General features: G+C 42.8%; 1 protein-coding gene and 1 long non-coding RNA gene across 2 annotated transcripts in view; one reads left to right on the top strand and one right to left on the bottom strand.

Annotated features, from left to right (window-relative positions):
* LOC131482627 (uncharacterized) overlaps positions 1-15470 on the bottom strand; it is a 59626-nt gene that overhangs the window by 24048 nt on the left and 20108 nt on the right. The gene's annotated exons all lie outside the window — the stretch shown is intronic.
* Positions 1-15470, top strand: part of KCNIP1 (potassium voltage-gated channel interacting protein 1) — a 301698-nt gene that overhangs the window by 277701 nt on the left and 8527 nt on the right. The window contains exons 2-5 of the mRNA XM_004587439.2: positions 12661-12785; positions 13715-13784; positions 14091-14161; positions 14861-14968. Of these exons, the coding sequence (XP_004587496.1) occupies positions 12661-12785; positions 13715-13784; positions 14091-14161; positions 14861-14968 (374 nt within the window). The remainder of the gene's footprint in view (positions 1-12660; positions 12786-13714; positions 13785-14090; positions 14162-14860; positions 14969-15470) is intronic.

Genomic DNA, 15470 nt, shown 5'->3' with positions numbered 1-15470 from the left:
CAAGTGTAGGCCAGCTAATCTCCCTTTCCGGTAGAGACCATGGATGGCATTGCAGAGGTCTCATGACATGGAGCTGCACTGGGAAGATGGACTGGGTCCCTTAGACCCTTCAGAGCCAGCAAGGGAGCCTGGGATTTATCTTAGAGGCTCCTTCGTAGGAAGCTGGCACATTGTAGCAGGGTGAATTTGAGGGCAAGGGACTCCCTATCTTCCCCAGGTGAAGGAGTCCGGGCCATGGCCAGGGCCCCTCAGGCATCACTCTATATCTCTTGTTTTCCATTCCAGCTCCCACAATCTGCTTTTATATAAAATAGACTTAGGGACCAGCACTGTGGCTCAGCAAGTTAAGCCTTCCCCTGCGAAGTTGAATCCTAGTTGCTACACTTCTGATTCAACTCCCTGCTATTGCAACTGGGAGAGCAGCAGAAAAAGGCCCACATGCTTGGGGCCTTGTGCCCATGTGGGAGACTTGGATGAAGCTCTGAGTTCCTGGGCTTGGCCTGGTCTAGCCCCAGGCATTGTGGCCATTTGGGGTGTGAAACAGTGAATGGAAGCCCTTTCTCTCTCTCTCTCTCTCTCTCTCTCTCCCTTTCTACAATTCTGTCATTTGAATAAATAATTTTTTTTAATTAAAGATTAGAATACACTTTAACAGTACAGAATCCCCAACAGCTTCATGCCAGCTGCCTTTCGTGGGGGTGAGGGGCTGCCTTCATGGTAATGATCAGCATCCTAAAACAACTCCAGGAGGCAGCAGGATTTCAAACAAGCAGTATTTCCTCTTTTTATGATGGTTTCATTTTACATTTTTATTGGCTCTCCACTGACTGCTCCCGGGCTCTCTGACGGGATGTGAGATGCGCTGACATTTATAGAAATCAATACATTAATAAATCACGAAGTTCATAATGTCTGATTTGCTTCTAAATGAGACAGAACTATTATCACCATAAAGTTGCACATAAAATATGCCCAATTGTGATGTATGGTGGAGTCCAATCAAAGGCATTTGAGTGAATAACTTTTCCCCAAAGAAGGAAAGAATCAAAGCTGAATAACTTCATTAATAATTCAAGGTGTGTCTGCCAAGGCTTCATTTATTAAGTGCATAGTTAAGAGGCTGCCAAACCAAGTGGCAGAGAGGATGGCATCTTGGTCCCTTCTCCCACCTCGGGCAGACCCACATGTATTCCTGGATGAACTGACCCCACACTTCGCATACAGCAGTTTGTGTTCCGGATGATGGCAACATCCAGCTGCCTCCTGCAGCTGCAGAACAGACCAACACGATGCACACAAAGTGTATCTGGATTCCTAAGGGCAGAGGACACAGAGCCACAGACTACCTCTAGGATAAGGCCAGAAATGTTCTCTGTGATTGTCAGTGATTCCTTCTACTTTTGAGCACCCTGGTCCTGTGTTTCCAGCGTCCACTCACAGGTACCTTGCCCTGTTCTATGCAGGGCATTCTTCAGACTGAGATGGTAAACTATCTCTCATCCAAAACCCTGTATTGAATTACGGCTAGCACAGCTAATATAGGATGATAATATTCACTCTTGCCAGTTAACTGGCAGTTGGGTATCTCCTTGACAGAGTAAATCACAGAAGGAGAAAATCTTCCTGTACCACAGACAGCACGTTTAATGAGCTAGATCTATCAGAAAAGGCTCATGACCAAGGCAGTTTCTAATCAGCATGGCTATCAGATCTGTTGCAAACAACCCTGACCGCCAGAGTCATAGCACACTATAAGATGGGAATAGCATTATTGAGCACCTACTGTGTGCATGAGCATTTTGCATGTCTTAGCTCCCATAGATTCACAGCCCGAGGTGTGGATATGTACAGCTTGAGTTAGTCTAATAACCATATACCTCCCAGGGACAGTGAAATGATTAGATCAATTTTAAAACTATTACCGTGCTCTCTGAGCTCACTAAGACAGGCACTTAATCCAAGGGTGCATTAATACTGAATCCAGCAAAAACTCACTTAGCCAACTTCCCTTCCCTCCTGTCTGTAATCATGTGATATGATAAATGGGAGTTTGTGTTCCCATTCACAACAAAGGAAGGGTTTATTAGCTTGAATTACAGAGGCTAATCCTACCCTATAAAAATCACTTTCTGGGTGTCCAGTATATTAATTGGGATAATTAAACACTTACCAGCCGTTCTAATGATAATGTGACAGGGTGGGGTCATGTTAAGGGATTGTCCTGCCCAACACATTTTCACTTTATTTATTTCTCAGTGAGAAGTTGAACTGAACCATGATCGGAATCCTTGTTTATGCCCAAGAAATTGAAAAATGGTATCCACTGGGCTTCGGCCCTTTACTAAGAGCCAATTGCCAGATATTTGGTAGTTCCCCAAAATCAGCTCTGCTGTGGAAACCATCACTTAGCAAGTTGTCAAATTATCTGCCTAGCAGTGAACCACTCAACTGTAAATAGCAGCCTGGAAACAGATCTCTGTCACCTTCGCCTCACCTGGATCCAGGGAGTCTCCACTGAGGAAATAAATTAATGAACTTCAGGAAATTCCTCTTCAGGTGACAACTCTGCTTTTCCTTTGAGTAATTCCTTCAATCTCTCTTCATTTTTCCATCTTCCAACTAAAAGCACCCTGTGTCCTTGGGAGCTCATTCACATGAACCTCCTATTCCCTGTAGGAATGTTCTTCACTCACTCATTCTAGGTCACAGATCCACTCCTGCCAACACAGTGCCAAGGTTAATTGCTCTCCATGTGCCCGCACTTCAGGGCTGGGTCCTGCTGGGTCCACAGGAGAAACAGAGGGAGGTTTCTTCCACTGTGAGCTTCACTGGACTAATTGCCCCCTTTGAGCAGCGGAGACCCCTGAAGCTCCCTCCATAAATCAAATATGTTCACCACCGGGGCACTCTGTCAGACAAAATGGTCCACTTCAAATGGTACCCCAACATTTCTGCTACTGGCAGAAATGCTGCCTAGGCACTGAGAGTTCTGTCTTACAGGTGGATCCTGGGCTTAGCTGACCTAGCAGGTGGCTCAAGAAGCAAGAGCACGTGAGAGTCCCTAATGTGTGTGCTTTGTTCCTCTCCGATCTCCTCCACAATCAGAAATCCACATAACCCCAACCATCCCTTCATTTTCTCGATCTGGATGAAGAGCATATGGATGTGAAATCGTCACAGAGTAAAAAAACTGACCCATGTCACAAGTGTGACTCTCCGTATTCCTGAGTCATGGTTTCTCACAGTTGCTTTCCAACACTTTCCTCTCCAAAGAAGCTGCACAGAGAACATTCGACACATTCCTTCCTAGAGACTGTTCGTAAGGCCCTGCTACACAGCATTGTGGTCTAAGGCAATAGAGCACTGAGCTGTGTACTGAAGAATTTTCAAATCATTTGGCTTCAAAAACCTTCCATCTGAAGAAATAGCACCGCTCAAATGATTTTTTTGGTAGGACTCTCTTCAGAACATTTTCAGGACTAAGGTGCAAATGAATGAGAAATGTATAAATTCAATTTTGCTTAAAAGGGGCAGCAGGGGTGGTTTTGAGATTAAGAGAACAAATGCTTGAAGCAAAACATGATTTGAGTTTTATTGAACCAAGAAGACTGGGGAAAAAATATCTGGAATACTCAGAAAAATCTTTATCAAGGCTAGCTCAGCACTCCCAGGGGACTCTTGGTTAAGCACATAAAATTCAGAGTTGGGCAGTTGTGTGCACTCAGTGTGTAAGCGGGTTTCCGAATCCCCTACACCTCTGCTCTAAGACCCTAAGTCTGAGGACTGGAACCCCTAAGGGGGCATCTTTCTCTCTCAGCTCCAGGAGCTTCACCCCAGGTTATACTAGGGGAAGCTGTGTATCCACAACAAACTTACCTACCGTGTTTAAAGGGACAGCAAAGATTACATTTCAAATATCAGCATGCTACCATAGATATGGTATCTTGCAGAACTAGCAAGGTTTAGGCAATACTGACAAGGAACCACTGCAAACATACGCACAAAAAAGCTATTTCAACAGGAAGTACAGCGTTCTGTGCCTCTCATGCACCCTGACACACAAATTATCTGCACTCAAAAATGTCATGTTATTTTAAATTTCCCTCTGGGCACAGCCTTTACCACATCACACAAGTTCTGAGACGCTGTGTTTTCATTTTGTTTTAGTCCTAAATGCTTTCTAATTTCCAAGAAATTGCTTTTTTGATGCATAGGTTACTTAGAAATTGGAACTATGTTGCTTGATTTCCAAACATATCAAGCTTTGCTAGTTTTCTTTTTGCTAGTGATATCTAGCTTAATTCTTCTCTGGACAGAAAATGTTCTGGTTAGCTTTGATTGTTTTAAGCTTTATAAAGGTTGCCTTTATGGCTCAGGAAGTGGCTCAATGTGGTTGACGCGCACTTAAGAACATACATAGTATTCTGATTGTTAAGTGCCAAACTCTTTGATGAGTTTATGTCAATGAGTGCAAGTTTGTTCATTGTGCTACTAAGACCTTGGGTACCCTTAAGGATTTTGTCCACATGTTATATCAATAACTCAGAGACGTACTCTTGAATTTCCAACTATAATTATGATTTTTGTCTATTCTGCCAGTCTTTGCCTTATATGAATATTAAGCTATATTACCAGAACATACTAGTTTAGAATTACTGCATCTTCCTCCTAAATGGACTCTTGCTCTGTGAAAACTTCCTGTTTAGCAAAGTGTTTTCAGCCATGCCACCTTTTATTGATCTGTGTTTGTCTTGCATGGTCTCTTCCACCTTCCTACTTGTACTTTTCCTGTAACTTTATGCTTGCAAGCAGCAATTGTTTGGGGTTTGCTTTCTTTCTGATGACCTTTATCTTACACTGAAGATTTTCTATTTGTGTATTTCAACAGTTTTCCTGTGTGGTTGTGTTTTTCCTATTTCTGAATCCAGAACTTGATATATTTCACCTACATTGTAAAATTCTCATTCATTATCTCTTAAAATATGATTGCATCATCTTTCTTTCTTCTCCACCTTCCACTTATACACGCTAGAATTCTTCCTAATGTTCCTTGTCTCTGTGCTCTTGTGTATTTTTAATTCTTTTCTCTGGGTGCACAGTCTATATATTTTTCCGTTGATCTGTCTACCAACTTAGAAATTTTCTTTGAATCATTGTCCAAACTGCTGCTAAATGGGTCTATCAAATTATTAATTTGGAATAACATTTTTTCAATTATATATTTTAATTAGCTTTTTGTATACATTTGGATATAAAGCTGATGGAATTCTCCGTATTTTTGTCTATTTTCCTGAGAATATGTGCACCACTATCTTAAAGCCCAGGCCTAATTAGCACAATATCTGGGTCACCTGTAGACCTAATTAAGTGTATTTTTTCTCTTGCTCCTACCTCTTCATACACCAGGCAAATTACTACCAAATAGTGAATATTAGAATAAAAATCATATAAACTATCTGGTTGAATTTCCACCGTCTCTAAGATAACAGTGAATGCAGGTCAACTCGATCCCAACAGGACCTGGGCTGTTGGAAGCAAGCTGTCTTGTGAGCTCTTCAGCGCCTTCAAAGAGATCAGATTTGTAACATCCTGCTTTTCTAATTGTTCCTAGCTCTGCTACAACAGACTTCACCATTCTTGGATGCTTCACCTTTTGTGCTTTTGCACAGGCCTCCTCATCCTCCTCTTCCCTTTAAGCCTAAACAAATGATCTCCTCCCTTTCAAGTCTGCTGGAGCATCTCTCCTTTTCAGACCTTGGCAGGAATTAGGGTGTTTCTCCCCTCCGCACCTACTCCTTAGCCTTATCCACACTGTGTTGGGATGACTTGCCAACGAAGGGTTCCAGACAGGCATCCTAGTACATCCTACTCACAAACTCTCTTTGCTAAATGCCAAATGTTTGATAACAACTAAGAATCTGAGAAGCGATGTTTTAATCCAACATCTCCTGAAAAGAGCTCTAAGGATCTGAACTCACCCAAACTTAAATTCCTGCACTACAACAACTGGCAGGAAAACAGCTGTTCTTCCATTGAGAAACTCTTGTCTAGGTCCCGGTTCCCAGCCCTGCCATAGTTGTACACCTATTACTTGTCCTCATCTTAGTAACCTGCCCATGACTATTTGGGATTACAGTTTCTGGTCTATGAGTATGTCTCTTTTCAGCCTGAGAATTCCATATAAACACATAAGACATCTCTTCATCTCTCTCCCAGTACCTACCATGTGCCTACCATGCTGGAGAAGGTAAGGTACCTTTTTAGATAAATATCTATGACAAGTATCTAAGCTATTTCTCTACAGTGGAACTATTCCATATGATACAGTAACAGTAGATACATAACATTAGTCAGTTGTGAAATACCATAGAATTATGCAACACTGTCCCGTCCAGCAGGACAGTCAACAAGGGTCGCAACCAACCTAGAAGAGAATGAAGGGACAAGAGACACAAAGAATGGACAGCAAGACAGTAGGTCTGATCAAGCTGTCATCTTATTGATTTCAACTGAGGGTTTTTATATTCTTCAGTAACTAAGGCTCAGGGAGGGAAGGAGAAACTGGGACGCAGGCCATGGTCTCAAGACCGATTGTTCTTGAGCAACCACCATATCAACAATAGTAACCAACATATCAACAATACCATAGGTAATCAGTAACAAGATGTCGGCAGGTACAGCATAAATCACATTCTGAAACAGTTGCTAGAAACAATTGAAACTAAGCGTGTGATTAGTTTCATAACCTCTTTCCCAGGCATCTAGCCAACCGGAGGTTTTCCACTGTCCCATAGGTCTATATTCAAAGTGGCTTCAATGTGGCTATAGTACATGGCTCCTGACACAACACAAAAATCGTACTCTAGCATAAAGTACATGAACTTCAGTTATTCTCAATATACCAATGATGGCTTACCATTTGTAGCAAATATTCCACACCAATGCAGGATGTTAGTAAAATGGGAAGCTGCAGTGGGATATTTGGAGATTCTCTGTGCTTTTTATGCACTTTTTCTGTCAAGCTAAAACTGCTCTTAAAGTTTACTAATAGAAAAAAACAAGTGAACATCAGCTCCAGCTCCTCCTAACCAGAGGGATAGAAGAGAAAACTTAATCCAGCAAAATAGAGATCTCCTACAGGGATGCAGGTCAGGACACAAGAGCAGAGGCACTTACTGATGGATAATACCCTCCTACCCCACCAGTTTCAGGAGCAGCAGTTCCTCCTGTCTGAGGATGGCAGGTGGGAGGGGGAAACCAAAACACACTCTGGGTTGAGGCATTGGCCAGACAAGAGGTTCATAGAAATTCCAAAGGAAAATCAAGTTGACCACCTACCCAATGGATGTGAAAAGCACAGTAGGAGAGCATCTGGTAGACCTCCTTGGAAACACAGGTTAGCCAATTGCACCATGTCTTGATGGCTCTCCAGGCCATGCTTTAATGGCCTGCTGTTTCACTTTATGTTCATTTTCAGTGTATAAGAGGAAGCAGCCTGCACCCAGTCTGCTGCCCATCCTAATGAGCTTGTTCTTGTCTTCAAATGTTGTTTCATCTCCTCTATCCAAATTACCTACCAAATTGAGAAGGAAGAGAGAAGTAGAGACTTGCAGGGGCAATCTCCATGAGGGCAGGGAACAGAGTTACTTTATGGAGCGATACACATGTAGTCAATTCTTCCCTGAGCTGTTGAGTGAGTGAATGAATCCTTCTATAAGATACATAGCCTCAAGTCAAAATGAAGCAGAGTGCTGGTGGGGGGCCTCTTCATTGTGGAGGTTATATTGTAAGACAGTCTTCAATCATGTGGGTATTTCCAAGGGCCCATCCATATCAGTACATCTTCCTGCCATCTCATCTCTTGACAGCTGCATGACTGCATGGCTGAGGGCATGACTACTGCGCCCTCCTGCTGGGAGCCATGGGCACTGGGAGGTGAGCCATTGCTCTTGCCTGTTCTCACTATGGGAAAAGGATGGGGAGATCAACCCAGCTCTTAGTGTATTGAGCTGAATGGTGATTGGGACACTATCTCCATGGACCATAAAATTATGTTTCTTTTTTTCAATGAATGGATTTAGTAAAATATTTTCTTACTTTTTCCTAGACATCGCCTGGTGGTATTACCAGTATCAGAGAGGTAAAAACAAAGTTTAAACTAACTCCACCACTTTGATCATATTATTTACAAAAGAAAAACTTCTTAATCAAGGATACATTTTGTGATTAGTCTTCTCATGTAGCAACTCTCTGTGCCCCTAATTACCAAACTCAACCTACATAACAATGCTATTTTAGAGATAAGTTTCTAAAAAGTTGCTCCCCATGACACACTGGTATTTTCCTTTCTTAGACAAGTGAAAACTGAAAGCCTACTTGTGGCTCAAGTCTAGAAACTTCTTTAAACAAATAGCCTGAATTTCTATGCTCTTTTTTCCTCCCCATGGTCTTGACCTACTTAACCTAGCCAACAATTTCTGCGGCAGTTTTTCTTATTACTTTATCTCTTTATTTTTATTATATTTATTTCCTATAATGAGCTTCAAATCCTTTGTGCAACAACATGGAATGTGTTTTAAATAACCAGATTGTGAGGGAATGAAGTGTATAGCTTGAGGCAGGAGAAAGGACAGTGAGAGGAAAGTGCAAATCAGAATCCAAGAACTCATCTGTCTCTGGGGCCAGGGAGGCAAAATCAATAAATTAAGAAATCCCAGGGCAAACAACAGGAGCCCTGGAGGCTATGGCTGCCATGATCCTGCTCCATTTGCTTAACTGTTACCTTATGAGAATTTAAAATCAAACCTGTAAAAAATCTCATTTTCCAAGAAATCCAATCTTGTCATGGAATCTCTCCACTTTATCCACATATGGCTCTCTCCACTTGAAATATTGACAATGAATTCAAAAAAAATATATTGAAACACATTTTACAAACCAAACAAGACTTGGCTTTGGGTTATACTTGGGCCAAGAGTGTTCATACTGTAACCTTAAAACTAGGTGTGTGGGAATAAAGTCCAACCCCAAGATACTGCCAAAGGGAAACAATATTCCAGCCCAGGGAGAAGATGGCTCTGGCCTTGGTCATGTATGGGTCTTTCTATGTTCAGTCTGAGGTTCCAACTTGTACCTACACAGAGCTTGTTAGGAGCAGGACAACTGCAAGGTTGGTTACAAACCAATTTGCAATTTGTGCTCAGGGAATGTGGGAGCTGCTATGCAGGCACATGGAAACTAGAGCTGATGAAGAGATCTGGATTGCTGGATTCTATCACCTACTGCTTACACGACCTAGGACTCAGACACAGGCCAGTTAATAGTAGAATTTAGACAAGACTGTTTATACCAGGAGCCATTAGCATGGGCCCCACGTGTTACATGCAAAAGCTCACTGAAAATATGGGAAAATTTTGCCATGATTTGGTAAGGGTTTTTAATCCCCTGGAAGGGTCCAAAGGTTTCATTGCATGTACAAAATCTGAGTCAAGGACCCTAAAACATGAAGCGCCATTTAACCTGAATCACCTATTCAGTCTAGGAATTCCTCTGTAGAATCCTCTACAACTGATCATTCTATCACCCTTTGCCCAAAGTGGGAGAGCTACCCAAGTGGTTAGAAAGTCACTTCACCTGCTGGGACACCTTTCCTCATAATAGCCAATGGGGAAAGTAACGGGCCCCTCTCCACTGCCTACCAGGCTCCAGGTTATGAAACGACAGATATGATTCAAAGTATTTTACAAAGGCAAATAGTGTAATTTATTCTTGTTCTGTGGTTATCCCATAGTATGAAATCTCTAGGCTACCTTCTATCTCTACCATCCAAGCTTCATCTGACTCAGAAACAGGCCCATCATTATTTTTAATAGCAAAAATATAATGAGCAACATCCGGCATTGGAGACTCTTAACAACCCTCGGAAAAAGCAGACATCCAGGTGCCTCCTGATGTGTTCCAGGGAGCTGGGCCCCTCCTCCCCGACTGGAAGTGCCAGGGGCAGCATTGGGAGAATCTCCAAGGGCCAAGAGGCTGGAGGTGAAAACTGATACAGCCCAGGCTAATGTCTCCCCGGAATATATTACAGAACATGTTATGGAACCACAAGGCAGACAAGAAAGGGGAGGGAGAGCCAGCTGTGGGGCGCCCTAGAAGGTTACTACAGGTGTAGACAAGTCAATGTTTTCCAAGCAAAAATCTTCACGTATGAGGGTCACCACCAGCGTGTGTGTATACAAAAGAATATGTCTTAAAATGAAAATAAAGTACATTCCACATTAGTGAGGAACAGTATTATTTCATGAGACTTTGTTGCCAAATAGTTCATGAAAATGTTGCTTATCTGTCTGGGTATACTGGATTGTGTTGTACATTGCAGTTCTTATTACAAAATACTATCTAAAAAAATCTGATAGTCACTGGTTTCAGCCCCTGCTCTCTACAGGCAGGCTACTTCCCACAGCAGCAAGCCCTTGGTAGTCAATGGAACAGCAGCCTGATGATTAAAGGATCATGCAAGTGCAAAATAAAATAAGCTGAGCAGTCATCATCCAATGATCTTGACATCACAGGATCTGTGTGATGTGAAAATTGATCCTGTTTAAAAAAAACCATACATTTAAAAAGTCCACTTCCACCTTAGTGAAGTGTGTTTCATGGGTGGTAGCTCAATAATTAAAGTGCATTTTTAAGAAAGGCAAGTTGTTTTGGGCTCTGAAAGAATCTCTTAAAATTTGCAAAGTCATTTCCCTGAGCTTATGAAAAACACTGTCATAGGAAGATAAAAGAATAAGAAAATATAGCCCCCAAATTCCCTTATGTCCTTGGATGAGATATACCTCAAAAACGAAAAGTGTACTAGACACTTTCAAAAGTAGGTTTTTTTCCAAAATCCAATTTTTCAATTTCCTGATTTTTATTTTAAAGCAATTTTGCCTATTTTCCCTTCTTTTTACTGGAACCCCTGGGCAACACTCAGGGAAGGAAGCACTAGGGAGAGATAATGGGGCAGGTGGTAGATGTGGAGTATCCTACAGCTGCCTTGGGCAGCTCCTCCAGGAGAAAGTCGCCACTGAACACGTGGGCATTCTCTATAAAGCTACTGTGCAGTCTGGTGCTTACAGAGCTCAAGTGAGAATTAACTTCCCTTTTCCCATGAGTTCTAAATGTATGTAAATACATGGGAACAATCTAAGGTGGAGGTCTTGAAATATTTCCCTCTGGTTTTCTTTCTCTCTCACTTTTTTTCTTCTTTATTTTTTTTTTGAGAACCACGCCTTTGATTTAGATGGAAGCACTTCAGTATTCAAATCATTACTACTTAATTCATTTGTTTCAGAGTAGAGCAATAATGAAACACTTTGTCAGAATTTTAAGGAAACTGACCACCTACTGCTATTTTGGATAAACAGTTTTTCACCTACATTGTAACATCTGCTTTAAGCCTGGCAGGAAAGGGTTATATGTGGTGACCCATACAGAATTAGTATGAAGTTACTGGCACCTTCCCCAAACCTCCATTGCCTTTAGGAGTGCGCACAAATATACAAACTTGGGTGAATTCCTTTTAATCTGAGTCAGAGTCTCAAAGGGAAACAGAAAATTGCAAAGAAAATCTAGTACAAAGAAATCAATCCTGATTAGAGAAATGCACCTAAGTTTATGTACCTGCTCATCCAGTCTTCAATGTGGAAGACCCTACCCTGCTCTTGGTTGGCACAGGGTGTGATGTGCCATGTGGATATTCCCAGCAGCCTATCCATCTTACCACTATTCTTGCCTACCAAGACTTATAGTCATTCAATATATGGATTTGGTAACATCCGCATGACAGATGTGAGCAGAGAATTGATTCGTAATTGGAATGAATTTATAAAGAAATATATTCTGGCAGGGCCCAGAGGAAGACCTCATCACATGTGAAACATTGAAAAGTTCCACTGATTTGAACTTTGTGATGCTTCAATGGGAAATGGGTAAATTTCTTGCTTTGATTAATAGACACTTCTTAAATCTCCAAGGCAACACTGTATTGCCTTACAGTCCAGACGGGAGGTACAGTTCAACTTCTACTTCCACCAGCTAGTGTCAGTGCCTTTCAGATGCCTTGGAAGCTCTCATCTATGCAAAGTAGCTCCCAAGTTAAGTCTTTTTCCTATCATTTAAGTATATCCAGTAATACTGTAAATAGGACACTATAAAATCCTACCCATTCATTATCGTTAATATTTAATATGCCAGAATTTGAACTTTTTGCTAAGTCACTCTAACCTTTCCCTACTTGCTCCAAATGGTGCAACTGTACTGTTGTTTTAATAGTCCTGTTTTCCTTTGCTCTTGCAAGAGTAGTCCTCCTTCTCTTTCACCTGTGTCTCCAGCACATGCAGAAGGTCCCGTGGGCAGACATCTGAATATGCAAAGAAGGTTATTTTGGAAGGAAGAAAAGTATTTCTTACAGACTTATTTTCAGCACTTCTGTCCTTCTCTCTTATCTTTGATTCTGCCATTGCCTCCCTTATGGCACCTGACACTCCCAGAGTAATATGTGGGCAGTGAGACCCTAGCCCATAGGATGCCACTACTCATTTGACAGCTCATGCTGTGATATGACAAGACAGACCACTGAGGCAGCCATCCCAACGCTATCTCCTCTGGTTCCAGATAAAATTGAAGATGAGCTGGAGATGACAATGGTTTGCCATCGGCCTGAGGGACTGGAGCAACTGGAGGCCCAGACCAACTTTACCAAGAAGGAGCTGCAGGTCCTTTATCGAGGCTTCAAAAATGTAAGACCTGGGTGGGATCTCCCAAATGCCCAACTGAGTTTCCCATATATTTAACAGCTCAGGGAGGGCCTCTGGGCCTGAGTGCAAGATCCCCTAGTTGGGAAGAAAGGTTCCAGGTAGAGAGGAGACAATCTCAGCAGAGAGACTGACTGCACAAAACGGTCAAGGGGTCATGGAGCCTTGGAAAACCCACTAAGACCCCGGGTTCTAAACCCAGCTTAACACTTTCTCTTTGTTGCTGGCTTACACAAGATACTGGCATGTAAGCCTGAAGGTTGCTGTACTAATTTACCATGAGGAACAGAACTGACAGGGGAATGAGACTCTCCTCTGTTCTTCCTGGAACCTTCTCTCCCTGTGCTGAGTTCCAATCAAAAGTTAAGTTAGACACAATGAGTTTCCTGTTGCTTCTTATCCTTTACCACATTTCTGCCCCTCAGAACACTGTAAGCTCTCTCAGCCCCCTCTTGGATGTTGATTTGCTTGTTGTTTAGTACCCAGAGCACAATCTTCCCCCCAAGTCCTGGGATAGACTGGGAGGAAGCACTCCCAGCCACACTCCCTCCCAAGTACAGGGTACAGGTGAAGCCTGCTTGATCCCAAATCAGCCACAGGTTCAGAAGTCCTTATAGAGGACTTCGACCAGCATCACAAAGCTCAGAACTGAACAAACCAGGTTGCAAATCCAGGACCCTTCCTCTAAACGTAAACTCCCCTCACCTAGCATTCCCCAAAGCAGGGGAATTACTTCCTGCCCACTCCCCTTAAAGACACAAAAATGCACAGATGCTTGCCCAGACTCTAAATGCTCCCCCCAAAGAATCCCAAGGAGCCCTAAACCCCAAGAATGAGCCTTATATATTCCCCCATCCCCACTCTTGGGAATCCCTCAGTCACACCCCACTGACCCTCTCTCTCCCTTCTCACAGGAGTGCCCCAGCGGTGTGGTCAATGAAGAAACCTTCAAACAGATCTATGCTCAGTTCTTCCCCCACGGAGGTGAGTCCAACCTGGAAAACCATCCTGCCCAGCGCCCCTTGGTGGCTGATTTTCCTTGTCTAAATCTAATCTCTCTGAGCCTCGGTTTCTATCTTAACCAACAAAGCAAACCCAGGATCCTCTGGAGCAACAAATATGTGTTGATAATACAGCAAGATTCTTCCAAGCAGACTTCCCACCAACACCCCAGGAACTGAGTGAACAGTTAGTCCCTCCTGTTTCTGGTCAAATCTTGCCTCTGTTTTTCAACGATGTCTCTCCTCTGTGGCTCCCCGGTCCTATCACCTGTCTTTCCGTCTCTTTCAGATGCCAGCACCTACGCCCATTACCTCTTCAATGCCTTCGACACCACCCAGACAGGCTCTGTGAAATTCGAGGTACACTTCCCCCTTGGGTCCACTCCAGCAATGGATGTGTGTGCATCGTCACATCTGAACCACAAGATGTAGAGTTGGAGCAGCAAATGCTCTCAGACAACATAAGGGAAACTTGTATCCATTTCCTAAGAATTTCCTGGTGGGGAAGAACCACCTTTCTCTGTCTTGCCTGGAACTCCGGGCCTCAGACACTGACACTAACCATGTAAGAGGTCGCAGACAAGTTGCTCACCTTGCGGTGGTGTCGGCTTCACTGCTTTGTTAACTTATTTAACCTTCTCAATAACTCTACAAGGTAGGGCTGTATTATTTATGACCACTTAACAGGAGAGGAGAGGAAGGCAAAGAGAGTAGCTTTTCCAAGACTGAACAGCTGGGGAGTGGTAAAGGAGGCCCAGAACTAACAGCCCATGTTCTTAGCATTGGATCAACACACATCACAGCCATGGGATGAGGCAACAACAGCTGACTGGGCCATGTTGAGCTGCACCGCAGGTGTCACTAAAGCAGAGCTTCTTTCTTCCTCAAACAACACTTTCAAAAAGCAGAGCAAGGAAGAGGAGGGAAGGCTGAGCTGCACAAGAGGGCATGGGAGACATCCTGCTAGGTCAGAGAACCAGAGAATCTGACGCAAAGACCCAGCTTCCCCCTGCCCCACGGCTCAGTGGCTAACGTCACACCCGCCCTTTCACTCCTCAGGACTTTGTCACTGCTCTGTCGATTCTTCTGAGAGGAACTGTCCATGAAAAACTCAGGTGGACATTTAATTTGTATGACATCAACAAAGACGGATACATTAACAAAGAGGTGAGTGGGCTGAGGCCAGGGCACCAGAAAGCTACGCAAAAGCACCCAACTTCATAGATACCTACCCACTGGCTTTGGATTGGACTTGCTTTGGCCCCAGCTATTGTGGCCATTCGGGGGTGAGTCAGCAAATGAAAAGATCTCTGTAACTTTGCTTCTCTCTGTAAAATTTGCCTTTCAAATAAACCTGTTTTTTGTGTTTCTCACAAGACAACTTTGAAAGCACAGGAAGATTAGTCACAAACCTAGAGAAAAATGTTTGCAAATTATATGCCACAGATCCAATATCCAAAATATATAAAATTTCTAATTTAATAAGTAGGTAATTACTCAAACTAAACAAAGCAATTGAATAGATAATTCGGTAGAGAAAATAGATAATGGCCAATAATCCATGAAAAGGTGCTCCATTTCCTTAGCCCTCAAATCAACACAAATTATAACTATATTAAAACACAAATGCATACCCACTAGAATGACTACATTTAAAAAGACTCACAGC

This window comes from Ochotona princeps, chromosome 19 (assembly GCF_030435755.1).
Source record: "Ochotona princeps isolate mOchPri1 chromosome 19, mOchPri1.hap1, whole genome shotgun sequence".
In the NCBI taxonomy this organism is placed as follows: Eukaryota; Metazoa; Chordata; class Mammalia; order Lagomorpha; family Ochotonidae; genus Ochotona; species Ochotona princeps.
The sequence above is the reverse complement of the archived record's forward strand: the minus strand, read 5'-3'. Positions and strand labels throughout refer to the sequence as shown.